Source organism: Acinonyx jubatus, chromosome D1, assembly GCF_027475565.1.
Source record: "Acinonyx jubatus isolate Ajub_Pintada_27869175 chromosome D1, VMU_Ajub_asm_v1.0, whole genome shotgun sequence".
In the NCBI taxonomy this organism is placed as follows: Eukaryota; Metazoa; Chordata; class Mammalia; order Carnivora; family Felidae; genus Acinonyx; species Acinonyx jubatus.
In genome coordinates, this window is record NC_069390.1 from 50,126,201 (window position 1) to 50,153,504 (window position 27,304).

Here is a 27,304-nt window from a genome sequence, read left to right on the forward strand (position 1 = left end):
GATGAAGGGCAACCCTCCTCTGTGCCTCCAGAGGAATTATGTGTGCAGGACTCACACATAATTCCATTCACTGATAATCCCACTCTACCCTCCTCCCGAGGCAGTCCATGTTCCTTATCCCCGTGAAACAGGTAATGTCATTTTACCCACGGAGTAGGTAATGTCCACAAACCCATGGAGTGGGGAAGATTGCCATGTTTATTTATTCATACCTGCCTCATTCCACAACAGATTGGGGCTCTGTATCTATCAGAACTGTGGATAATTGTGCTGTATGCATGGGGTGAGTGATTCCATTCTGCCAGAGATCTACTTAGATGCTATGGGGGGCGGGGGGGAACGTCTCTTCATTGCCTACAGTCCCGCCCTGAGCTTGGCAGAGTTGGCAAAACAGCTGCAGGCACACAAAGCCAACCCTCTCATGTGACCAACCTGGAAAGACAGAGGCCTCAGCACATGACACAGACCGGCACCACAGCCTGAGCTTGTGACCCACACTAGGCTGAATTGGACAAACGCGTGGGAAAGATTTGAAGAAGCCCCTCTGGACAGGCACAGCTGCCCTCTGTCACCTGTGCCACTTGGCATGCCTGCTGTGAGAGGGAACCGCTTGCCTGCTACCTGGCTTCCATCCAGATTCCAGAATCTTTACCAAGGGCCTCAGTGTGCTGGGGAGCTTCACAGGGAATCCCAGCACAGACAGCACTTCCTGAGAGTTTGTATGCTGAGGGCACGTAGGCAGATATAACCTGATGAGGGTTATTTGCTTCGTGTCAGTTTTATTGTGTTTCTAGCAAGAAAAGAGACACAGGGGAAGGCAAAACAAGATGAGGCTACAGCGGGGGTCCTCACCCTTAGGCTGGTTTTCTGGGGGAAGTAGCTTTTGAAGGGCTTATAGGAATGTCTTGTGCAGACATGAAAAATGGCCAAAGGGGGCAGACCATTATTTTTAGGATGAAATGATGAACGTATTGCTTACAAAAGGTTGTGTGAACAAACACACATATTCGATGCTTCCTTGGGCAATGGAAAGACTATGGGATTTGCAGTATCTTCTCGCCCTATTTTCATTTTGTGGCTGTGTTACTTTGGCTCACCTCAACTTTTATTATCTCTAAGCTGGCAATTATAAAGACTTCTGTATGTCTCAGAAGAAGACATGGGATGGGGATTAAACGACGTACATAGGTGCAAACACTTTGTAACCAGCAAGTGGTATTCACATGTGAATGGTTTTGCTTCACTATTTTATCTACTTAGCTTGGTGGCGGGGCAGAGCTAGGGGAAGTGGAGATTCAACATCAGGAAAAGATTGTACTTTAGTGGGGCACTGACAGATGGAAGAAAAAAGACAGGTATTTATGAAAGAGGAAAGAGCTTCAGGAAAGGCCAGGAAGGAAGCCAGGAGTACTAGGCAGTGGCCTTCATTTCTAATTGCTGGCTGAGGGGAGCAAAGAAAAGGATGGACGTAAGCTGGATCAGAATGTGGAAGGCCTAGAGAGCCCGGAGGTTTGGAGGGGTGATGGAAGTAGAAAATGTCTGAATGACAGACTCTCGTCTAAGGTCTTGGAAAACACCTCAGGCCATAACATCCGGGGAAGGATGCATATGCAAGCCTGCTTCTACACCCTATGCCTGTCTGTGATCAGAGGGACACAATAGTATAAAGGGGCTGTGGTCTCAATGTCCTGGAGAGCAGTGTCCACAGCCACAGTGCCTTTCCTCCTTGCTGTAAAGCATTACTCCAGAGGTTGCTTTCTCTTTGTCTGGAGTTTGTAAATGATCTGGTTTCCATCATTCCAGGCATAGAGCTGCTTATCTCTGGGGTTGTAATGGATCACGGAATGACTTCTCGGCCTCCTGGGGAAGAACAGTTTGGGCAGATCCTCCTCACCGATAGTGCCCAGCGGATCATAGACACAGGTGACACGATGGGGGCCATGGCCACCAGAACTATAGACCACATAGAGAACCCCACACAAAAGGAATGCGGCTTCGGCATCCTGGCTTCTGCATGGGGTGTCCCATGAGTGTTCCACTCCCAGTGTGCCAGGTTCAATTTTTGTGAGAACCAAATGGCCAGAGATGCCTGGCCCTGCGTGGATGGCCCAGAGCCCATGCTCATCCACAGCCAGGTCAATGTATGTTGACGGGGAGTGCTGATAGACCAGCGCTCGGCCTGCCCCTCCCGGGAGCAGCATTCGATCTTCCACAGTCCTCTTCTGCAGATTATATTTGATTATCTCATTGAGAGTCCCTTGGTTGTGAAAAAACAGAAAACCTTTGTGGATCACTTGGCCTGTTCCCTGCCAGGAATGCGTTAGGATGAGCTTCCGTGGGGCTGGCTTGGTGCTATCCTCCATGAATGCCCGCATGTTTGCAAATTCCCACAGAGTTTTGTTTCTGGATCCGATTAGGAAATAAACCTTTTGGGAACTGCTGGCAGCATCTTTCATCCAAGAGCCATGTGTATCCATAGTCTTCTTCACTATTTTCAGAGACTTTATGCCCATCAACATGTTGTCACAGCCTGGCAAAACAGGAGAAAAAGGAGAGAGACTTTGTAAACATGAGAGGTCTGCTTTTCTCACAGATTTCTTTTTTTTCCCTGCTTATTGTTGCATAGTCTACACACGATGTTACATTAGTTTCACATGTACAACATTATGATTCAACTTGTCTATATGTTATGCTTGCTTACAGCAAGTGTAGCCGCCATCTGTCACCATACAACCCTATGACAATACCATTGACTATATTCCCTATGCTATCTATGCCTTTTATCCTCATGACATTAATTTCTTTCTTTTTTATTTTTTTTATTCTTTATTTATTTTGAGAGACAGACAGAGCATGAGTGGGGGAGGAACAGAAAGAGACACAGAATCCGAAGCAGGCTCCAGACTCTGAGCTGTCAGCACAGAGGCCGATGTGGGGCTTAAACTCACAAACCATGAGATCATGACCTGAGCCGAAGTCAGACGCTTAATGGACTGAGCCACCCAGGCGCCCCATGATGCCTGGTCATTAATTTCTTAACTGGATGTGTGTACCTCCCACTCCCCTTCACCCATTTTGCCCTCTCCCCCCGTACCCCAAATACTAGTTTGTTCTCTGTATTTATGGGTCTGTTTCTGCTTTTTTTATTTTTAAGATTTCATATATAAATGAAATCATATGGTATTTGTTTTTCTCTGATTTATTTCACTTAGCATAATACCTTCTAGGTCCATCCATGCTGTCCCAAATGGCAATATTCCTTTCTTTCTTATGGCAGAATAATATTTCATTGTCTATATACCGTATCTTCTTTATCCACTTCTCTGTTGGTGGACACTTAAGTGCTTCTGTGTTTTGGCAATTGTAAATAATGATGCAGTAAACACAGGGATGCACATATCTTTTCAAATTTAGTGCACTTTGGTATTTTTGGGTAAAAACCCAGTAGTGGAATTACTGGATTATATGGTATCTCTATTTTGAGGAACCTCCCTACTGTTTTCCACAGTGGCTACAACAATTTACATTCCCACTAATAGCACACGAGGGTTCCTTTTGACTCCACATCCTTGTTATTTGTTTTTGATACTAGCCATTCTGACAGATGTAAGGTGGTAGCTCTTTGTGGGTTTGATTTACATTTCCCTGATGATTAGTGATGTTGAGCATCTTTTCATGTATCTGTTCTCACTGATTGCTTTCTTTTCCCCTTCAGTGTCTAGAATAAAGTTATCACACATAAATCAATCACAACTTATAGTATGGTTCAAAGAATCAAATAATTAAATGAATAAATGGGTCTCTGTTAAGGGAGTTGCTGTCGAATTATAAGAGTCAACATTTTATTCAAGTCAGGATATAAACAGCTATTTGCTGGGTCAGAGACCCTGTTCACTTTCTTGGGGTTGACACAGTGAGAATCACTTAGGTGTGAAGCCACCTAGTTCAATTCCATTTGCAAAGATCTTACTGGGTATCTACTGTGTACTTAGCTTACAAGTCTCCCAGAACCATGTTAACTAAGTATTGAGAATAAAAAAATATATATAATATCAATCTTAAACCTTGAAGAGATCACCTTTTAGTGAAGGATTCTGGCCCTTAATACTACTAGAACTTTATAAGAACTCTATTCATCCATCCACTTATTTATATGAATGCACGCATTTGGTCAGTCAGCAGACAATGGATACCTCCAAAAGGCAAGGTACTGAGATAGGTGTTATGGGGTACAATAGGCTGAGGTACAGTGATAAATCAAGAATGGTTCTTGCTTAATAGGCACCTAACTACAATATGAAGTTTAAAGTGAATTTTTTACAAAAGGACAGAGAATGGTGCTGTCATTTAAGAAAGGGGATAATGTGTATTTGAATTGACTCTTGAAGGATGCCATTCAGAGATGGTTGGGAATAACATTCTTTACAGTTAACAAAACCACATTTGGAAAAGTCCTTCAGGATCAGTGTTAAGAAAGTAGTGCAGGGTTTAAACCAGTATTGGGGCGCCTGGGTGGCGCAGTCGGTTAAGCGTCCGACTTCAGCCAGGTCACGATCTCGCGGTCCGTGAGTTCGAGCCCCGCGTCGGGCTCTGGGCTGACGGCTCAGAACCTGGAGCCTGTTTCCGATTCTGTGTCTCCCTCTCTCTCTGCCCCTCCCCCGTTCATGCTCTGTCTCTCTCTGTCCCAAAAATAAACGTTGAAAAAAAATTAAAAAAAAAAATAAACCAGTATAAACTACATACTTGCTCTTGCCCCAAACTAGATGCATAAAACAAAATCGATTGAAACCAGCTCTGTGCCTGGAACACTGAGGGTGGGGCTAAAGAATATAGATTTTATTGTATAGGCAGATGAAGAGCTACTGAAGTTTTTGAACAAGAGTGAATCCTGGTCAAGATTAATTAAGCTGGCAGCTGTGTGTATGATGGATACGTGGGAGGGAAACCAAAATCAGGGAAACCAATTAGGAGAGTATTTCTATAATCCAAACAGGATCATAAGGGTCTAAAATAGGTGGAGGAAGATGAAGTTTAAAAAAAAAGGTGGGGTTACATTTTTCCAGCTTTTCTACTTTCCTTTGTGCAAAAACCCTCCCTTCTTGGGGTGCCTGGGTGACTCAGTCGGTCAAGCGTTGGACTCTTGATTTCGACTCAGGTCATGATCTTACAGTTTCTGGGATCAAGTGCAGAGCCTGCTTGGTATCCTCTCTCTCCCACTCTCGGCAACAACCCCCACCCCCGCAATAAATAAATAAACTTAAAAAAAAAACCTTCCTTCTTTGTATCTCATGCTATCAACTCCTTCTAGTCTAAATCACTGAGAGCTCTCCAGGACACTACCCATATGCATTAGGAACCTGAGCACTTCCAACCTCTTCAGCTCCACAGCACCTTGCTTTCAACCTACTTTAGCAACCCCTCCATGTCCATACTCTGGATCCCCACCCCACCCCCCCATCCCCTGGAACTGTTCCCTATGAGAAATGTAAAATTCTACTATCCTACCCTCTGCAACAACACTTTGCCTTTCCATTTCTCACCTCTTTGCTCTTACCCCCTTTGCTCTTCCATTTCCCTGGGCCCTGGAGTCCCTTGACCTCTGCTTTCTCCCAGGCTGTCAGCCTCCTTTTCTATCCAACCTGGACTACTGTAATACCTCTCTCACTAGCATGCTTACCCCCCTAGTTATTCCACAATATGCACTCTACAAAAATCCGTGGCCCTGAGTGAATCCAAACCTCTGGCTGTGTCCCAGAGAGTTGTGTGTGGTGGAGAAGATCTCCCAAAGGTGCCCCTGCACATACAGCATCTCCATCCTCAGCTGGGCCCTAAGTACAGACTGCTCTTTCCATGGTTAGTCCCCTATCTTCCACATAGCAGGTATCTTAAATCCCATCCCCATATACTCACACTCTACCCCATCAGTCTCTTCACCAACAGCAGATTAATTCCTTTGCAAAAATAAATACCACCGGACATGAAGTGCCGCCACCTCTGTCCCTCGCTTATAAACTTCTCTTAAGTTGTTCCTACCCTTGCTATGCTCCCACACATCTTAGAAGAGGCCACATCATTCCTCCTGTGCAAGACTAATTCTTTCACTTGTGCTCTGATCTCACTCTTTCCTGGCTTCTTCTTGATTCCCTCAATGAATTGCCTCCTTTCTGTTATCTTTAATTTCTCCTTCATGGCTAGTTCCTTAGCTTGTAAACACTTTGCCTATATTAAAAAACAATTCTCCCTCAATTAGGCACCATTTTCTAGTTACTTCACTCTTTCTGTCATTTTACATAGTTTCTGTTCCAGAACAGTTTGTTCTCTGGATCTACTTCTTCACCTCCCATCTTTCACTTCAAAATAACTGCAGAAATCACCCTCCATAATGTCACTGGGGACGTCCAAACTGAAAACTCAGACCTTTACGTTCATATCTTACTTGATCTTCCCATAGAATGATGGTATTGATTAATTCCTTCTTCTTGAAGATTTCTTTGCCCTTGATCTTTGTGTCACTACAGTCTCTGTGTGTGCCTCCTACTTGCTTCTTCTCTGCTTATGGCAGTGACAGTATCTGTGTTCACTAAATGCCATTTCATTTTCCTCTTCCCTACTTCTATATTCTCAGCTTTCTTTGTAGTTAGGCTGCATCCACTGACCCGTGTTCTGTCCAAAGAGATGTGGACAGAAGTGGTGTGAGCCATTTCGACCTGGCCCTTAAATATGCTATCTTCCAGATGACCTTCATGTTTTGGAATTCTCATGGTGTCCAAGCTAAAGAGGGATATGGGCCAAGATGAAATTAGTTCCACTGGTCATTTCAGGACCCATTAGGACTGAGTCATCAGCTCTAATGATGAACTTGTTGGGACTGCACCATTAGACGGTCTACAGAGTTACAGAGATAGAGAGTGGTGGCTTACTGGAAGCATGAGGAATCCTGCAGGTATCCCTCAAACCCTGCTGAGGTCTGTATCATGGGTGGGACAGGAGCTGTATGGGCCTCTCTCCTTGACTCCTGGAGCATTTTGTAGTGGAATTACAGGTGTATAACAATCTTTCTGGGACAACTGAGCTCTCTGGGGGTTTCCCTCAAGTCTTTGCAAAGGCTTTGGTATAAGAAGCTGGATGGACTCATGGGTTGTCATTTTCTTCTTAATAAATGTTTGGGTTCTTCAGGACAACTGGGGACTATCTAGAGTCAGAGGACAGAAACAGGGTGAAGGAAGAGAAACTAGACATGAAGAAGAGAGGTGCATACCCAGAGAAGTCCCAGAGGTTCTGAGGTAAGCAAGCATTTCAGCAAACTGCTTGTTCTGCCAGCTGTTTGGCCAGCCATCTTACCACAGTTTTCCTTAATCAATTCACCATCCACTATTATTATACCTTCTCTTCCCTCCTCAAGCCTTCATCATACCCTCCTTACTTTCATATGAAGATCTTGCCTCTTATTTCACTTTCTAATGTGCCCCATTTCTCTCTTGCACTTTATAATAAAACTCCTCAAAGGAGGAATTTCCTCACCTCCAATTATGCCCTAAGCCATTCTAATCAGACTTCAGGCTCTCACTGATCTAAACTTCCCTGCCTATGCCACAGAATCAGTTCTTCTCAAGGTCACCAACAACCTCCATGTTGCCAAATCCAAGGGTCAATTCTCAGTTTTCATCTTAACCAACTTCTCAGCAAAATTTGATTACTTGATTGCTACCTCCCCTTGAAACTCTTTTGTGTGGATTCTGGAACACCCTTCCTCTTGTTTGTCTTCCCATCTTTCTGGATTTTTTTTTTTTTTTTGCATCCATTGTTGGTTTCTTTTCCTCTCCCACCCATAAGTGCTTTGTCCTCACACCCCTTCTGTCTATAATCACTTTCTGAACCACCTCATTCTATCTCATGGCTCTGCATACCATTTCAATTCTAATTAATGATAAATTCTGAAGTTGTCTCTGGAATGACATCCTATCAGGATGTCTACTATGTCCCAAACCCACTTATCCAACTGCCTGCTCAGTAGCCCTACTTGGATATCTTCAAACTTAACCTGTTCAACATAGAACCCTTGCTTTTATATCCCAAACTCTTTTTCTCCTTACTCTTCCCATTTTAAGCAAAAACCATCAACAAAGTTTCTTATCTATAAGTAATTTTTTTTTCCAAAGGGGAGAAGGGGCAGAGGGAGGAGAGAAAATCCTAAGAGGATTCTTGTGCCAAGCATGGAGAATCCTCCACGTTTGGCTCCGAGCCTGATGTGAGGCTCCATCTCACAATTGTGAGATCATGACCTGAGCTGATATCAAGAGTTGAGGGACTCCTGATGGCTCAGTTGGTTAAGTGGCCAATTTCGGCTCAGGTCATGATCTCACGGTCTGTGGGTTTGAGCCCCGCATCAGGTTCTGTGCTGACAGCTCAGAGCCTGGAGTCTGCTTTGAATTCTGTGTCTCCCTCTTTCTCTCTCTCTCTGCCCTTCCCCTGCTCATGGCCTGTCTGTCTGTCTGTCTCTCTCTCTCTCTCTCTCTCAAAAATGGGTAAACATTAAAAAAATTTTTTTTTGTTAACAAAATTTTTTTTAAAAAGTCATAAGCTTAACCAAGCCACTGAGCCACCCAGACTTCCCTAGAAGTCATTCTTAACTCCTTTCTCTACATCTTCCCACCACCACCAAGTTCTGATAGTAAAACTAATCTTTAAATTATGTTATACTTAAATTAAAATGCTCAAGGGGCACCTGGGTGGCTCAGTCAGTTGAGCATAATCTCATGGTTTGTGAGTTCGAGCCCCACATTAGACGCTGTGCTGACAGCTCTGACCCTGGAGCCTGCTTCAGATTCGGTGCCTCCCTCTCTCTCTGCCCCTCCCCTGCTCACGCTCTGTCTCTCTCTCTCTCTCTGTCTCTCTGTGTCTGTCTCAAAAATAAATATTAAAAACAATTTTTTTAATGCTCAAATATATTTCTTTCCTCCTCTTCCCACCATTCATCCCTGTACTCCCTGAATTCTTCCCTCTTGCCTAGACCACTACAGTGGTCTCTAATTTGTCTCTCTGATTTTACTCTGGCTTACCTATAATATGCTCTCCACAAAGCAGTAGAAGTAATCTTTTTAAAAACATAAATTATGTGGCTGACCTGCTAAACCCATTCTCCTATCATTCTTGGAATAAAATCCTAACCTCTTACTCTGTCCTAAAGTACCTACATGATATGGCAGCTGTATCCTCTACTCTCCGCCCCGGCTCACTGTGTTGTGATTACACTGGCTTTCTTGCTATTCCAGGAGCATGTCAAGTTTGTCTCTGCCTCATGGCTTTTGTACTTGTGATTCTTTCTGCCTTGGGTACTCTTTTCCTTGATCTTCCCACAGTCTGCTCCTCTCATCCTTCAAGTCTTTGTTTCAATATCATCTCCCTAAGGGGCTTCCTGTGACTACTGCATCTAAATTTAAAATGACCTACTACAAAATCTTTCTTATTTCCTTGAGATCACTTGTCAGATTCTGTAATTATGTCATCTGTTTTATTTATTAGCTTATTGACCTTCTCCCCCACTAGACTATAAGCTCCACAAAAGTAGGGCTTTTGTCTTCATGTTTACTTTTGTACCGCCACTGCCTAACTCAGTGCTTTGTGGGTTCAATAAATATCTATTGCATTAATGAGGGAAGTAGATTCATTCAAACAGATGTTTTTCTAGGGCCTACATAGTACTGTGCATCTGGAGTTCTGACCACAGGCCTGTCTTAAGTAAATAATAATTTGTAAAGTACTTTAAAGCTTTTAAGATACTTTCAAATCCATTATTTCATTTGAAAATCTGACACAAGGTTCTTATCAAGGAGCATATGGCAGGAGCGGGCGTGGGGAGCAACTCTAGCTGGGGAGAGCAGAGCCTCAGCAGGTCAGTCCTTTCCAAGGTCAGGTCATCAGTGGCTGCTCCCAGATGCCCAGAGGCCTTGCCTGGTCCCTACTGTGGCCAGGGACAGACTTTGGGACAAGCTATAGAAGTCTCTTAGCCATCAGTTGCCACAATATCCCCCTGTTGACATGCTTTGCCAGCCCGAGGGATTGTTTCCCCTTGCCTCTGGGTCCACTTCAGCCTGGTTACAGTCATCACCCCTCGTCTGTGAGGGATAGGTTCTAAGACCCCAGGGGATGCCTATATATCTATATCTGTATCTATATCTATATCTATATCTATATCTATCTATATCTATATCATCTATATCTATATACACATACTATGTTTTTCCCTATACATTATACATGGACACTTGTGATAAAGTTTAATTTATAAATTAGGCACTGTAGAGATTAACAACAATTATAATAGAACAATTATAACAATATACTGTAATAAATGTTATGTGAATGTGGTTCTCTCTCTCTCTCTCAAAAGTATCGTACTGTACTGTACTCACACTTCTTAGGATGATGTGTGATGATAAAATGCCCATGTGCTGAGATAAAGTGAGGTGAATGACATAGGCACTGGGACATAGCGTTTAGGCTACTACTGACCTTCTGACGTTCGTCAGAAGGAGGATCATCTGCCTCTGAAGTGCAGTTGACAGCAGTGGAAACTGCACTTCAAACTGTGGAAAGCAAAACTACAGATAAGGGGGGATTAATGTATAGGAAGCATTCCCCCTGGGGAAGGCAGAGAAGGCTGCTCCAGCTACTTTAAACCTTAGGCGCTGCAGGACTTCTAACAGAAGGCTCCTCACCAGGCTGAGCCTGGGAGGCGGGGCATGGGCAGGGTGGGGGGTGGTGGTGTAGGGGCAGCTCCAGGCTGTGGCTGGAAGAGGGAGGAGGGGGCTGTTCTGTTTATCAGGGCCCCATCTCTGCCAGGTGAAGTGTACCTTTTCTCAGCTTCCCAAGCGGAGTCTGTCTCCTGCAGATGCTTTGCTCTTCTCACACTCTCTGGTGATCACAGAGGGTGAATGAATGAATGAATGGGGGTTTAAGTTTACAACTGTTCATAAATGTCTTTAATGGGGAAGAGGAGGGGTCCATGGGCCACCAGAGAAGCTCAGAAACCGTTTCTGATTGGAGGACAAGCACAAAGCCTTGAGAAGTTAATAAATATGTACAAATACACATAATGTGCTTGGTATGGTGATAACTTTATTTACATCAACTTGTCTAGTTCTTACAATAAGCCTAAGTGGTAAACATTTCAAACTCCATTTTCTAAAGGAAAAGAAAGGCTTGGATAAGTTACTTAGAAGGTCACATGGCTATAGGTCCTCCTAACTTAATGTGCACCAGGAGGCAGAGCTAACCAGGAACCCTCCAGCCAGCCCCAGGGCAGGCCCATCCCTACAGGAGGACAGTCAGCAGGCTTACAGCCCAGCTACAGAGGGGGACTATGGCTAAGAACAAGGCACATTCAATGTCTCATGAGTGAGAAAATGTTCATTTAATATACAGCAGAAACTAATTCAACTAATTCAAACTCATTCTTCTTTCTCCTTCTATTCCTCCTTTCTCATGCAGAATCCTTAGAGAAATAGCAAAACAAGAAGAGTGTTGATAGATGGTTTTGATTAGGCAGAGACAGTTGTGAGAGTGCAGAAACACACAACTGCCCCTTGTGCTCCTCCGATCCTTCCTTTGTAGAGGGAACCCAGCACTGGGAGTCAGAGACCTGAATGCTCTGAACCCCATCTCTGGTTCTCCATGTGTCTCCCTGAAAGTCCTTTGGTCAATCCGCCCTTACCTATCCTAGCCTTAAAATGAGGAGTTCAGCCTGGAGTTTCTTCAGGGCAGATAGTCTATGATTTTTATAAATTCCTCTTCTTTTTGGAATTTGGAGAAAATATAGTGTTTGAGTAAAAGAGTTAAGTTAGAAGTCCCTTCAGTGCTTTTCTTCAGAGAGAGGTAATTAGCAGGAGAAAAGAGCTGAGGAAGAAATAGATTTAAAAGCTTTGAGCTCAACAAAGATGCAAATTATTTAACAGAGACAATGACAATGAAGGATCCAACTGCAAATCAGAGAATGCAAATCTATGGTTTTCCCTCAAGCACAATTGGAGACAGGCAATTAGGACAGAGTGTGGCCCAAGGCCTCACAGTGATTTCATATACAAATAACACTCTTTGAATTTTTAAAATACTTTTTCCCTTATTTAATGGCAATACTCTCCAGACCCGGTGAGACTTGTTCCTCTATAGGGAGTGATGCAACTCCCCTGTGGTTATGTTTTAGAAACGTGGTCTGGATGTTGGTGGAGAATGGACTGGGGGTAGGGGTGGGAAAGAGGGGGCACAGGGAAACAGGTAGAGAGTCTGTAGGTACAATCCAGATCAGAGATATCCAAATAATGATGGACATGGCAAAATGAGTAAGGGTTTGGGAAAACCTTAGGAAAATAGGGGTCAGGTCTTAGCAACTTGGTGGATGGAGGGAGCCCTCAAGGCTAGGGGCGATGGAATGCACAGGAGAGCAACAGAGAAGGGAACCCAGGTTTGCTTGGGGAAAACAGGGATGAATTCATTAAAAAAAAAAAAAAGAGAGAGAGAGAGAGAGAGAGAACGCCAGGGGCACCTGGGTGGCTCAGTCGCTTGAGTGTCTGACTTTGGCTCAGGTTATGATCCTGCTTCTGGTGGGTTGAAGCCCTGCACTGGGCTCTGTGCTGACAGCTCAGAGCCTGGAGCCTGCTTCAGATTCTGCATGTCTCTCTCTCTCTCTCTCTCTCTCTCTCTCTGCTGCTCCCCCACTCGCATTCTGTCTCTCTTAAAAACAAATAAACATTTAAAAAAATAATAAAAAATAAAAAAAGAGAACTCCTATAAAACCATGAGTATTTTGACTGCTTCTTGAAATTCTGTGCTATGAAACTTGACTTTTTAAGCACCTGGATTGTATTCAGGTTAATAAACATTAGTCAATACCTATCAGGTGACAGTACAAGTTAGGCTCTAGGATGACAAAGATGGAAGCTCTCAAATGAGCAGTTAATTAGAAAAGCTTCGAGCCAGTCAGTACAATGAAATTGTCAGCATGGACTTAATTTCTTCTAGAAATTAGGGCTGTTTCATGCTTTCTGCTACAGAATAAGTTTCAGATATCTCTGCAAGGCACTCAAGGTCCTTCATCTGACCTCCTCTTGGCACTTCCCCACCACACTGGGCTGGTCACCGGTCACCAACTTGCCATGACCTGTTACAAGTCTTAGACTTCTCCCATATTTTTCCTTAGCTTTCCATATTTTACCTTCACTCACTTGGGATACATCTACTGGTCCTTCAAAACCAAATTCTCTGGCTCCTACAGGGCAATCTGTTGCTCCTCCTTGTGTGTCCCAAGCACTCTGTGCAGTGCGTGCCTCCCAGAGCAGTTCTGGTACAGAAGTGGATTTGCTTACTCACTCTGTTTCCTAGCAAGCACTTTACACAGGGACTGTGTCTTATTTGTTTTTATCCATAGCTCCTGGGACCCACTACATATATCCTGTCTATTTAATCTCTTACTGCTTACTGTCCACAAACTCAGGAATCCATTTGATTCAGAGAATGCAGTATTAGTCAGTGTCCAAACTTACTATCCCAACCCATGGTATGCCAGCTTAGAAATCAGATTTGAATGGCAAGAGGTATGGGCAGACATGAGCAGGTGCTATTCACACTCTTGAGTGCCTGAGTAGATGGATGGCAGGAAAGAGGGAAGGCTGGCTTGTGGGAAATGGTACTTAGTGAGCCACAGTAGGATTTGGCTTTGCACGACTGTGAATCCAGGGCTTTAACAGAGCCTGGCATACAGCATATGTTGGTTTTGGTGAGTCCTACAGAAGTCTGTAGTAAATCTATATTAGAGGTTTTTCTAGGTTCCCAGACTAACTTCAAACTATTCCATGGTACCCAGTGTCGTACCCTGACAGCCTCCCTTTATTGGTGATTAGCAGCAGCTTGTGAGAAAGAAAACAGACTTGATACATGGCTGGTAGCCTGCATGGCTCTGTTCTCCAGATCAAGTTGAGAACTTCACAGGAGCGGATGGAAGCCTGCAAGATGTGTGAATGCGAGTGTGAGTCTGGCCTGCTTCCACTGTGGGGTCCCTCTCGCTGGAATCCAACACAGCCAGACTCCTTCAGATGCTTCCTTTTGGAATTGGCCAGCTCTCATAACCTCCACACCTTAGCTGATTTTCTTCCATGGTATTTATTATCTTCTATCTGACATGCTTTAAATGTATCCATTAACATATTTATCGTTTGACTCTCCTCAATAGAATGTAAACCCCACAAGGGCAAGGCTTTGTCTAATCTGTTGTTTTTACTGTTGTATGTCTGTCCTAAAAGAGCCATCTGGCACACACTATAATTTTTCTATTTTAATTATGAATACAGTAAGTGTCAACAGATGTAAATTACATCAAGAAAAATTCTTTGGGGTCCTGAATAACTTTTTAGAAGTGTAAAAGGTTCCTGAAACTGAAAGTTTGAGAATGCTGTCCTAGCGGGTCCAGGCTGGTCAACATGCATGGGAAGTGAGGCATTGAAGTGGGCAGTCTCTGAGGAATTTCCGATCAAACAGCTCCATTTTGAACCAATTTTCTGACTGTTGCAACATTTAAGCATTCCAAGGTTATAATTATGAACATTTTTGTTTTTGTGTATTGTTCATTTCAAAAATGAACTGGTTCTTGTGGGTTTTTCTTGCATAGTGTTTTTTTCTTTATTTTCTTTCTGTAACATTCTTACCAAACTAAAAAAGATGGAAATGTTCTTAGTTTCTAGGTGTGGTACTGCCATTCTCCCATTTGCTTGGTTGGAAAACAGAGTCATTTTGACATTGTACCACAGATTCTTCCTGTGAGATAAGTCTCACTTCATCCTGTTCTCATCCTTCCTGTCTCAAAGTCTAGGACTTGCTCTCCTGAACTTGAACTTTGCAGCAGCCTCAAAATCATCAGTCACACTAATGCGCAATTTACTGCTTCCATATAGAAATTGGCATACGTAAAAACTGATCTTGATTACTGCCTCTTTCCAGGAGCATCAGGACCTTTGGGCTTTTGCCTTATGAGATGTTGTTGGAGGTTCTAGTGGAAGTGTGGGCTCTAGAACTTGGAACTTGCTTTGGCCCAAAGAATTCAGTACAAGGGACCAGACCTTTAGTAGGCTTGTGCCTCCTTCCTCAGAGGTCTGCCTCTATCATGGGAACAAGCCCGCCCAGGTTCACTTCCTGAAAGATCAGGGACCATGTGGAGGAGACCCAAACCATCCCAGCTGAGGCCCTCTTCAACCAGCCATCCCCTGGGCAATGTGCCACTGAAGAACCCACCCAAGAGCAGCCAAGCCTGGCCTGGACCAACAGAACTGCCCTGCTGTCCTATAGACTCCTAAGAAATAATCAATGATTATTGTTTTAACACACTAAGTTATAAAGTGGTTTGTTTTGCAGCATTCTTGTGGCAACAGAGAATTGACATGGGTGGGGGTGGGGGGATGGAGAGTAGAAATGGAGGCTGAGATGAATCTAGTGTGTCTAGGGCAGGGGAACATGCTCCTAGCCAGAGCGTGGGAGGAAGATGGGGCTGCGTGAAACACTCAGCACCATTGTTTCGCCATCTAAAAAGAAGTCATAATTGTATCTCCCTGGCATGGGTGTGGTGGGTTTTGGGCAACATAACAGACAAAGGGCTTAATACAATCTTTGGCAATTAGTTGCCTCCACTCTCTAATAAACTATTCCCCAAGGTCAGAAAATATTGATTTCTACTCTGTTCCAGGCACTGTGATAGACTTGGAAAGCACAGTATGAATAATGTAGGGGTGCATGAACTATATTTTGCTTTCCGAATAGCACATCAGACACAGCATAGAGCATTGAGAGGATGCGAACAGGCAGTAGTGACATAAGATGAGGCTGAGAAACATTCAAAGTTCATGTGTTCAGCTGTTAGCATGTTATCTACCTTTTTACAATAAAGGTAAATACAGTAAATATAGTCTATATGATATTCATAGTTTTTATTTAATCAGAAGATGCCACTTTCATGGAGAATAACAAAAGAGTTAAAGAAAGCTAGGTCGGGGTCAGGTTGTAAAGGGCTTTCTTTTTTTTAAATTTTTTTTCAATGTTTATTTATTTTTGAGAGACAGAGAGAGAGATGGAGTGTGAGTAGGGGAGGGACAGAGAGAGAGGGAGACACAGAATCCAAAGCAGGCTCCAGGCTCTGAGCTGTCAGCACGGAGCCTGACGCGGGGCTCGAACCCAGAACCGTGAGATCATGACCTGAGCCAAAGTCAGACGTTTAACCAACTGAGCCACCCAGGAGCTCCAGAGGGCTTTCTTTATATTATGTTATGGGGTTTGCTTTAACCCATAGGTTGTGGTTACCATCAAAGTTGATAAAGCAATGATGCAGTAAATCTGGCAATATAACCCTGGTGGCAACATAGGACAGAGCCCTGGAACGGGGAGAGGCTGGCAGCAGGAAGCTTGGTCAGCAGGCTCCTGCAGTAATCAGGACCAGAGATGATGAGAGAAAAGTACAGATGGAAAAAATAAATTTGAGGGATGTTCAGAAGGAAATATGTACTGGATAGGGTGACTGGTCAGATGAGGGCCAAAGAGATGCTTCTGAGATTTCTAGCACAGGAAAAGTGTGTGTGGAACTCTTCTGCTAACTCATGGGGGGACAGAGATGAGTGTTTTAATTTTAAATGTAAATGGGGGCACCTGGCTCAGTCAGTTAAGCGTCAGACTCTTGATTTCAGCTCAGGTCATGATCTGGCAGTTTGTGAGTTCGAGTCCTGCACCCAGCTCTGCGCTGACAGTGAGGAGCCTGCTTGAGATTGTCTCCCCCTCTCTCTGCCCCTTCCTGCTCCCTCCTCAAAAGTAAAAATAAGCAAATAAAAAATAAAAATTTAAAATCTAAAAATTTTAAACATAAAGTAAATGAAGGAAAGGCAAATAATTAAAAACCAAGGAAGTAGGGGAAAATTTTTGACCCTTCTTGGCCAGGGTTTAAAAGAATGATTTAAAGTAATCTGTTTGTGGGGTGCCTGGGTGGCTCAGTCGGTTGAGTGTCCAACTTTGGCTCAGGTCATGATCTCACGGTTCGTGGGTTTGAGCCCCGCATCGGACTCTGTGCTGACAGTTCAGAGCCTGGAGCCTGCTTCAGATTCTGTCTCCCTTTCTCTCTACCCCTCCCTGGCTCGCATTCTGTCTCTGTCTTTCTCTCAAAAGTAATTAAATGTTTAATTTAAAAAAAAATTAAAGTAATCTGTGAGTAAGAATCATCATCAAACAGTGACCAAGGGGAGGGACATGGTCTTCATATGTGTCCCACAACGAGATCACAAGAAGCTGGGCCTCTTGGGTGCAGGCACGGAGTCTCGGAACAGCGGGCTCCTACCTCGAGTGCTTCCGTGACAGGCTTGGAGATGGCCTGCCTGGTTCTCTCTTCTGTGTACACCCATCCTCCCCTACTGCCAGTCTGTTCCATGCACAGTGGCCAGAATGACCTTCCCCAACCTCTGTCTGAGCTCTGACACATCCCTGCTCACCACTCTTAAGCACAACAGCATGATGGGAGAGGTTAGAATGTGGAGGAGTCAGCCGCCTTGGTCTGAATCCCAGCTCTGGCATCAACTGGCTGTGAGACCTTGGGCAGATTGCTTATCCTCTCAGTGCCTTGATTTCCTCACGTACAAAATGGGGGATAACTATAATACATATACATAAGGGTGCCGTGAGAATTGGATGATATAACCCAGTAAGGTAAATTCTTAAAGATTATTCAGTTAATGAACACTCACTAAATAGCTACCATGAGTCACATTATTTTCATTTCTCATAGCTTGAAAGCGTCGATTGGCTTAGCATGAAGCCCCTGCCCAGTTCTCTCATCTGCTCTCCACAACTTCTTCTTCCACCTGAGGTCTGAATGCCAAGCGCCATTAGGCCTCTGTGCTTCCGCAGGCTGTTCCATTTGCTTGAAGCAGCCTCTACTCTATTCTCCATTCAAATCGTTCTTTTCCATTATTAAAACTCGGCTTGAGGGTTACTTTCCAAATTCCACAGTCCCTCCCCGCCCATCTCCACAGCAACCCTGACCTTGCTAAATTACTCAATGCCTGCCCCTGTGCTTCTGGTGAGAGCAGTCATCACTCTGGCTGTTACCGCGGGTTTGTTTAGATGGCCTCCCCACTTGGCTGTAGCTTCCTGAGGACAAGGATGTTACCCTATTCAATGTCCCATCTCTGATGCCTGGCACCATGCCAACGGAGACCTGGAATTCACTAGACATTTGCTGAATGAGTGAGCAAATGAATGAGTTATAGAGAGAGTGAATGGGTGCTCACTCTACCTGGAGCCAAAAGCCATCAGCTGAAACAACTTTGGGACTGTCTATTAGTATCCATAGTGATGGGACTGGAGGTATCTTCTTAGATTGCAGGCCTTCCAGATGGATAAACAAAAGAAGTGCTGTGTATATAGGCCCTTCTGGACCCAGCACAGTGACCTATGGAACCCTGCCGGAGACGGCCCAGGATAAACATTATATACATCTCTAGTGTTGCTGGCCCTATATTGCAGCAACTTCTGGGTAGAAATGTGTGTGTGCACACAAGTGCGTGCACACACACACACACACACACACACACTGTCTCTCTCTCTCTCTCCCTCTCTCTCTGTCCTGCACTTACACTTGTGTGTACACTCTCAATCCCCTCCTTTATAGTAAATACATTGCCACAAATTAGAGTTATACCTCTCTTAATGTTTTGTGCCCTGTGTCACAAACTAGTGGACCTTGGGAGTTGACTCACAGAGATGTTTTATTTGGCTGCCAGGGTTTTTTTTTTTGTTTTTGTTTTTGTTTTTGTTTTGTTTTTAATGGCTTTGAATATAGGGCAGGCACATTTATAATACCTGAATGGATCCCACAGGCATTTAAATGTGCAGCAACAGATTTTCTTTTTGAAACATGATCTAACAAAAGATAGGAGTTATTTAATTCAGGAGAGAGAGGGTTACTTGAGGTCACCTACATGCGGCCTTGCAATAAAAGTTGCTGTGCTGAAACAGGAAATAAAATAAAATCCGCTATAATGGCTTGTTTTGACTGCCTTTAGAATTTTTCTTCACAAGCTATTTGCGAGTTAAAAAGAGGTTAATACTCTTATCCACACAAGAATGTAGCCTGCAGAATCTGCAAAAAACTGCTAGATAAATTCTCAATCTGGGTATCTGAGGCAATGTGCTTTGCCCTAAGTTGCCAAGTGCAATGCAAAATTTCTTTTTACTAATAACAGAGTGCCAAAGACTTCGAATGACTTTTAAATATAAGTTGGATTGTGTACAGCAACGTTCAGTCATTACATTCTAAATTCTGTGTGTGTGCGTGTGTGTGTGTGTGTGTGTGAGAGAGAGAGAGAGAGAGAGAGAGAGAGATGGAGAGTGAAGGAGAGAGGAAGAGAGAAAGTGTGCATGTTGGAGTTAAGATTTAAGAATTTGACCTAACCCCAAAACATCCCTGGGATTGCTGCCCTCACGTGAACACCATTTGCGGATTGTCTCTAAATAAAGCCTAAAGACTTGAGAACAGCTCTGTGGGAAATGGCTTCATTACAGAACAATTCTATCTTATTTATCATCCCCAGTATCTGACCCTTTCTGGTTGACTGAGAAATATTCCAGGAATAAATGCAAACCATTTTAGACTGATGTCAGAATTTTCTCGAAGTATCCTGAGACACAGGGTAGAATCTCCCAAGGAAGCTGCATCATTCTCTCCCTATGGGATTTCCAAAGAAACTCTCTCTCTCTCTTTTTTTTTTTGAGAGAGAAAGGGCGCAAGTGTGTGAGGGCAGAGAGAGAGAGAGAGGGAGGGGAGAGAGAGAGAATACCATGAGGGGCAGAGGGGCAGAGAGAGAGAGAGAGAAGTGGGGCTCACCCAATACGGGACTCGAACTCATAAACCATGATATCATGACCTGAGCCGAAGTCAAATGCTTAACAGACTGAGCCACCCAGGTGCTCCCTGAAGAAACTCTCTTTAGAAGACAGTGTATATGTATGAATGAAAGCCTGTGATGTGACAAACCCTCCCTGGCCTGTAATCCCAAGGTGTTTCCCCACACACAAGGGTGCTGACATGAATCTTAAGGATTTTAGTGGGAGCTCTGTAGCTGGCTCAGTCTCTTCTGGCCAAGGTTAGAAGACAGGAAGATCAGAGCCTTGTAGGAAGAAAGTCAATACATGTAATTAGTGACACCAGCTAGGCCTAGTGGACTAGAGCACCAGGTAGGCAGAGTTCTAAGATGGCCCCCAAGATTCCTTCCCCTGGTGGACATACCCTACGTAATCCCCTCCCCTTGGCTGTGTGTGACATCTGTGAATATGACAGGATAGCACCCATGATTTGGTTACATAACAAGACAAAGGTGGAGGGATTTTGCAGATATAATTAAGGTCCCAAGTCAGTTGATTCTGAGCTAACCCAAAAGAAGGTTATTATGGGTAGGCCTGGCTTATATCACATACAAATTCTTAAGAGGGACTAGGCTGAAGAGAAACACTCTCCTTCTGTCCTTGAAGAAGCAACAATGACATTGTGAACTGCTGATGTCAATGGGCAACACAAGCCGAGGCTTTCTTAGAGCCGTAAGAAAGCAAATTCTGTCAAAAACTTCAGTAAGCTTGGAAGAGGACCCTGAGCTCTGGGTGAGAATGTAGCCCAGCTAATACCTTGACCGTACCCTCCCGAGGCCTTGAACAAAGGGAGGTGAAACTGTGCCTAGACTCCTGATCCACAGATTCTCTGAGATAATAAATGTACCTTGTTTTAAGCTGCTAAATCTGCAGCAATTTGTTACTCAGCATTAGAAAACTAAGATAGATATAGTTACTAACAGAAATGGCAAAAAAAGAGGGGCACCTGGGTGGCTCAGTCGGTTAAGCATCTGAATTCTGCTCAGGTTATGATCTCGCAGTTCATTGAATTCGAGTTCCACATGGGGCCCTATGCTGACAGCTCAGAGCCTGGAGCCTGCTTCGGATTCTGTGTCTCCCTCTCTCTCTGCCCCCTCCCACCTCGCACTGTCTCTGTCTCTCTCAAAAATAAATAAATGTTAAAAACAATTTTTTTAAACAAAAAAGAAATGGCAAAAAAAGGAAAAGTGGGGGATGGGCACAGAATACAAAACACAGAAAAGTCTATTCTTGAGCAGAGAAACTCTGAAAATAATATGTCAATACTAATCACACAACTGTGGTTGTTTACAGGTTGGTCTTCCCCTAAACTAAGCTCTGAGGGGACTCTGCCATCAGTATCTCCTCTGTGGACAATTTTTACAGCCTCCTCCACGGGCCATGCTGATCTAGACTCTGTGAATACAGACAGGAAGATGTCTGTATGTTTATGGTCTGGTTGAGGAATAAATACACACACATATGTGTGGTTGAAAGTATTAATGCTCCCTTGGAGGATTTAATGAGCTGCACCAGGAGCACCAGAGGTCAATCTGCCTGGCAGAAGGGATTCACAGAGAATTCACAGCATTTTTGAGTCAAAAAGGGGGAATAAGAAAAACTATATATATAATATATATATTATAATATATAATATATATTTAATTGCAACTGCATGTGGGTAAAGTGTGAGAGAAGAAGCAGCCAGAAATGAACTTGAGTCATTTCGTAAAGGGCCTTGCTTATATAAAAGGCCAAGAGATTTGAATGGAAATTTTGGTGTTGATAGTTCTACACAGAAGAGTAATGTGATTAATTTTGTATTGTGGGGAGGTCTGTGTGACAGCAGATAGGAGGCAAGACCGGAGGCAAGAGGAGCAGTAAGAAAGGAAGCTCAGAGGACAGACATGTTCTGCTCACGCCTTTATCCCTACTGTGTAGCACAGGGCCCGTCCAGGGGTAGGGGTCAAAAGTGTGGAATATTAAACCAATGAATCATCAGTCAAGGGCTCCAGAGGGAACAGGCATGGAAGAAGCAATCTCTGAAAAGTTGAAAGTTTTCACTTACCATGGAAGAGGGAATATTTCAGGCCTCCAGTGTCTGAGGGATGAGGCAGATGATAAGGGTTCAAAGAGCAGCAAGTTCAGAATCAGGACCTCTGCTGGGCTCTAGCTGGAGAAGAAAGGGGCAACCCCAAGGACTGAGGGGCTTAGCCAGTCCAGGGACCAGGAGCAGCTCAGGGATCTAATCTAGCACCACCGTTCAGGATTGGGGTCCTGCCTGACCCCTGGCAGGAAAGCTCAGGCACATTAATAATACCCAATCCTCCTCATCAGCTTTTTAGGCAGTCTCTGTTCATCCTCTCCTAGATCATCCTTACCCTTTCCTTCCTTCTCTCACCCCATGTTTATCCCCAGTTGCTCCCTCTCAGAGGATGATTCATCTCAAGATAATGTCAAGGCCAAAAAGGATCAATTACTCATTCAACCAACTTGATCAACTGCTTCATATTATAGATAGGCACCCTTCTCTCTGCCTTCTGTTCTCCTTTCCATCAAAACCTAATAACTCCTCTGTCCATACTGACAGTCTCTCCAACAATCCATTCATTTGTTCACTTAGTTATTCACTGACAAATATGTGTTGAACACAGACACTGTTCTAGGCACTGGGGCACAGCATTGTGAAGGATCATATAGAGCTAACATTCTAGATGCAGAGGCAGAAAATAAGCAGTGAGCAAATAAATGAACTAGAAGATTTCAGAGTTTTCTGAAAAAACAAATAGTAGAGTAATAGTGCTCCAAAATTCCTCCTGGGTTTCTTATCTCAATGTATTTGAGACCAGCCACCCAAAACCTAAGTCAAAGATCCAGAAAGTGTCCTGGACTCATCATTTTCAGTCATTTTTCACCTTTAATTATGAGTCACCAAGCCATGTGGATTCCAACTCTCAATGGCTCTCAAATCCATCCGCCCTTCTCTATCTCAATGACACCTAATGCAGACACCATCACTTGTTGCCCCAATTGCTACAGTAGTCCCCCACTGGTCTCCTTTCTCTAGTCTTGTCCTCTTCCTTCATGTCATGTCCCTGATGAACGTTGTTTAGTGGTTCTCTATCATTTTTCCAAATCAAGTTCAAACGCCTGAGCTTCACATGCAAGGTCTTTCATTGAACCCTACAATCTTGTTTCTTGTTTTGCAAATGCATCTGCCCCATTGAGCTTCCCCTCGGCCATATCTGCAGACCTACATGCCAAAGTGTTCTATACTCTCATGCCTTCAGTATATTGTGCCCTCACCTCACGTACCCTTTGCTCATTTTTCTCTAATGCTTTGTTTAAAACTCAGATCAAGGGGCACCTGGGTGGCTCAGTCGGTTAAGTGGCCAACTTTGGCTCAGGTCATGATCTTGCGCTTTGTGAGTTTAGGCCCCAGGTTGGGCTCTGTGCTGACAGTTCAGAGCCTGGAGCCTACTTAGGATTCTGTGTCTCCTTCTCTCTCTGTCCCTCCCCTGCTTGTGATCTGTTTCTCTCTGTCTCTTAAAAATAAATAAACATTTAAAAAAAATTAAAAAAAAAAACTCAGATCAAGTGTCACATCATTTAGGAAGACCCATCTTATGATGACCCATGGAGTTCTTATCAGGATTACACTGAGAAGATATATGAAACCTTTAGCACAATGATGACACTCATCTTTTATCTTATTTCTCTGATGGAATTTCTCACATTTGGGACAGACACAATTAACATATAAATAAAGTTTTCCTATTTGCAGTGAAACCATATCAGAATACAGACTCTGAGCTGGGTGACTTGTCTCCCTCATTGTTTTAATAAAATGGACTCATGCACAGGAAATTTTCTTTCTCGCTTATGTTTTTCTTGCTTGATACTCGTTATTATAATTTGAGCTCCCAACCATTATTCTTAATGGCCTGGAAGGGATTTGAACAGGATCCCAAGATGGAAGACAAATCCCCTAGATATCACCATCCTGACAACACAGTAATGATTCACTGTAGTACTCAGTCCTGAGGGTTGACCAATGCCATTTACAATTTCAGACTATCTCTTGGCACATTAGCAGCCGCTGCCTACTCTCAAGGCACTGGGGGAATCTGCCAACCTTCTACCCTCCCTGGAAGGATCTGGTACCACACACCTCTTCCAAACCAAGGTCTATCTGGAGATGTGCTTCCTTAGCTGACCTCTGACACTGAAGCCCTGACCTTCTATGGGGGCTTTAAGAACTCTCTATGAAAGGAAAAGCTGCTTTCCGAGAAGGACTTTTTCCTTCAGACACCTGTTCCCTGGTAAGGTTTCCCTCCCAGAGCCTGCCCCCAAAACTGTACATCTGGTTCTTACTCTCATACCTGGCCAGACCCCTATCTGTGCCGAGTCTGTGTCTCTGAATGTGAGTCCCTACAAGGGCTGTAAAAGACATGGTTCTCTTACTTGCATTCAGCAGAGTCCGGATCTTTTTCTCTTCTTCGGCCTCTTGGATGAGCTTTTCTGCCAGGGTCTTGTCCTCTGATTCCAGGCATATGTCAGCTTCCCGCAGGTACTCCAGGTAGTCTATCTCGCGCTGGGCACGTTCGACTCTCAGGGCCAGGTTAGCCACTGCACTCCTATACTCACTGGTGGAGGTCTGACATCTTCCCAGCATAACGGATAGGTTTTTTGAGAACTCTTGGAAGTCGTGAATGTATGCCCTCGTTGCTTGGGTACATTTTTCCAGTCCTTGCTTCAGTCAGAAAATAAATTCTCAAATTATTGCTAGTTACTTAAATTGGTCAAGAATACAAATAGCTATCATTCGCAGAAAAATATTTTTAAAATACAAATAATCAGAGGTGTCTGGGTGGCTCAGTCAGTTAAGCGTCCAACCTCGGCTCAGGTCATGAGCTCGCAGTTTGTGAGTTCAAGCCCCGTGTCGGGCTCTGTGCTGACAGCTCAGAGCCTGGAGCCTGCTTTGGATTCTGTCTCCCTCTCTCTCTGCCCCTCCCATGCTCATGCCCTGTCTCTCTCTGTCTCTCAATAATAAATAAATGTTAAAAAAATTTTTAAAAATCCCTCAGGGTGAGAACTGTATTACTTTGTAAGTGTCCACATTGGTCAACAGTGACTGCCACCTGGGATTTGACTTCCCCTCCAAGTCTTGACCAGGTTGGGAAGATCTATAGGAACCATATCCCCATCTTTTAAAAAATCCACATTCATAGCAATCAAAGTGTCTGCACTTTATACCCTTTTCTGCAGAAAAACTTTTCAGGTATTGAGGGAAACCTGCAGGAATCCCAGGGCAAGCTAGTGCTAAATGCAGGGGGCCCAGGGTTGAGCCTAATTCTGGCACTTTCAAGGAGGTACCCTGGGGAGGAGCTGTCTGAGGAAAGAGCAAGTAAGGCAGGCAGCAAGAGGCCGTGGCCTGGGACCATCTTGTTCCCTGCCCCCAGCCTCAGCTGGTTGGCTGGACATTAGGAAATGCATTCAGCCTGCTCTTTGGAATTATTTTACTTAACCAGATCATCAACTAATTTGGACTTTAAAAATATTCAAGAAGATATAGAAAATAAATATTGGAAACAAGAGTGTCTTTGGAAAAAAAAGTGTCTTTGGAAAAAGGTAAAGAATTTATCAAAATTTAACTTGTACAAAAGCAAGGCAATTGAGTATGAAATAATGGCAACGCCAGGGGTATGCCAAAGGCTAGGGCACAGGGTTACATTTGTCGCTGGGAGCCTGTCTGTGCTGCAAAAATGGTGGGTTTTACAAATTTTAGTGAAGTGGCAGCTGCAACCCATGGGGAAGGGGACCCCCAACACTTTCTCTCTAACATTGCTGAAATCTACTCATTTCTTTTCTTTTCTTTTGAGAGAGAGAGAGAGGCAGAGCATGAGTGGGGGAGGGGCAGAGAGTGAGAGGGAGACACAGTATCCGAAGCAGGCTCCAGGCTCTGAGCTGTCAGCACAGAGGCCAATGTGGGGCTCGAACTCATAAACCATGAGATCATGACCTGAGCCAAAGTCAGCGCTCAACAGACTGAGCCACCCAGACACCCCTGAAATCTACTCATTTCTAAACCCAAGTGCAGTTTGGCAAAGGAGCTAAGATGCAGCCTCTTGATATAATACCATAACTTTTTACAGTGGCCTAATATTTTATCATAAAAAAACGAAAGGAAAACTAACATCTACTATCGTCCTGATATAGTAAAATACGAATAAAAAGTGACCAAAATTTTTAAATTATTTTTGGTTTTTAATGTTTATTTATTTTTGAGAGAGAGACAGAGCATGAGCTGGCAGCATGAGCTGTCAGCACAGAGCCTGATGCAGGGCTTGAACTCATGAACTGTGAGATCATGACCTGAGCTGAAGACTGACACTTAACCGACTGAGTCACCCAGGCACCCCAGAAGTGACCAGAATTTTTAATTTTCATATTTAAATAATGGAACTATTGAATAATAACAACACTTTGTAACATTTACCGCCATTCCAGGCAATGTTCAGAATAGCCATAGGAGATAAATTCTATTATCATCCCCATTTTACAGATGAGAAAACTGTCAGATCAGACCACAAAGTGAAGCCTGCTCAAAGTTTGGGAGTGGTGCAGCCTGGGCTCTGGAGCCAGCTCTCTGAACCACTAGATGATAAAAAATCTCAAGTGTAATGTTGGCAATGTATTTATGATATATGTGGGGAAAGTGCATCCCAGTAGAGAGGGAAACAGGGGTAAGATAACGTGACTTCCGGGAGGCATGTTCCCCGGATCAGATGCACAGATGCCACCTACCTCCAAGACTTGAAAGCGCTGGTAGATGTAGTGCACCATGGCCGGGTCCTGGGCACACTGTGGAGGGAGCAGGAGAGCCACAAGGAACAGAACCAGGAAAGCAGATGCTTGCTGAAGGGCCATCATTGTCCTGCGAATCACCCAAGGGTGGAATCTCCTGTGCTGTGCTTCTCCAAGAAAACTCAAGGGTCCAGGTAGCAGTCTCCCACTTTCTAGCCACTGCTGTGAAAATCCTCCACAAACAGCCAGAGAGCAAAGCCTGCTTGTTATTCCACCAGATGCGTGATCTCACTTTGCAAGCCAGTGATCAAGTCCAGCTGTTGGCAAGCCGGTCCCTGGAGGCCTTGCAGGTCGATGTGGGGTAGAGAGTTCCTTGGGTCCATCTGTTATTATCACCCTTCACACACACTGATCCTCTCCAGGCTAGTGGCTGCACCCTTTTGCAGGCCTGGGTGAGTGTGCACTGGGGTGGGGGTAAGGGTGGGGAGGGCAGCCCTCCTCCTCTCCTTGGCTCCTTGCATTTTACTTCTGCTTTCCTCCTCCCTAGCGGATTCTGCAGTCCAATCACAGGCCTGAC

At 44.1% G+C, this 27,304-nt stretch overlaps 1 protein-coding gene across 2 annotated transcripts; it reads right to left on the bottom strand.

Moving 5' to 3' along the window:
* Positions 1-180: 180 nt before the first annotated feature.
* Positions 181-27,270, bottom strand: OLFML1 (olfactomedin like 1). Of its 2 annotated transcripts, XM_053203539.1 has the most exons (4): positions 26,728-27,265; positions 24,385-24,673; positions 10,413-10,574; positions 1,145-2,530 (listed from the first exon to the last, which is right to left on the bottom strand). In XM_053203539.1, exons 1-4 carry the CDS (start codon positions 26,851-26,853, stop codon positions 1,740-1,742), a joined length of 1,368 nt encoding a protein of 455 aa, XP_053059514.1. In that variant the 5' UTR covers positions 26,854-27,265; the 3' UTR covers positions 1,145-1,739. The 2 variants fall into 2 exon arrangements, with proteins under 2 accessions (XP_014940173.3, XP_053059514.1); XM_015084687.3 differs by lacking the exon at positions 10,413-10,574 and having other exon boundaries at positions 181-2,530; positions 26,728-27,270.
* Positions 27,271-27,304: the final 34 nt, after the last annotated feature.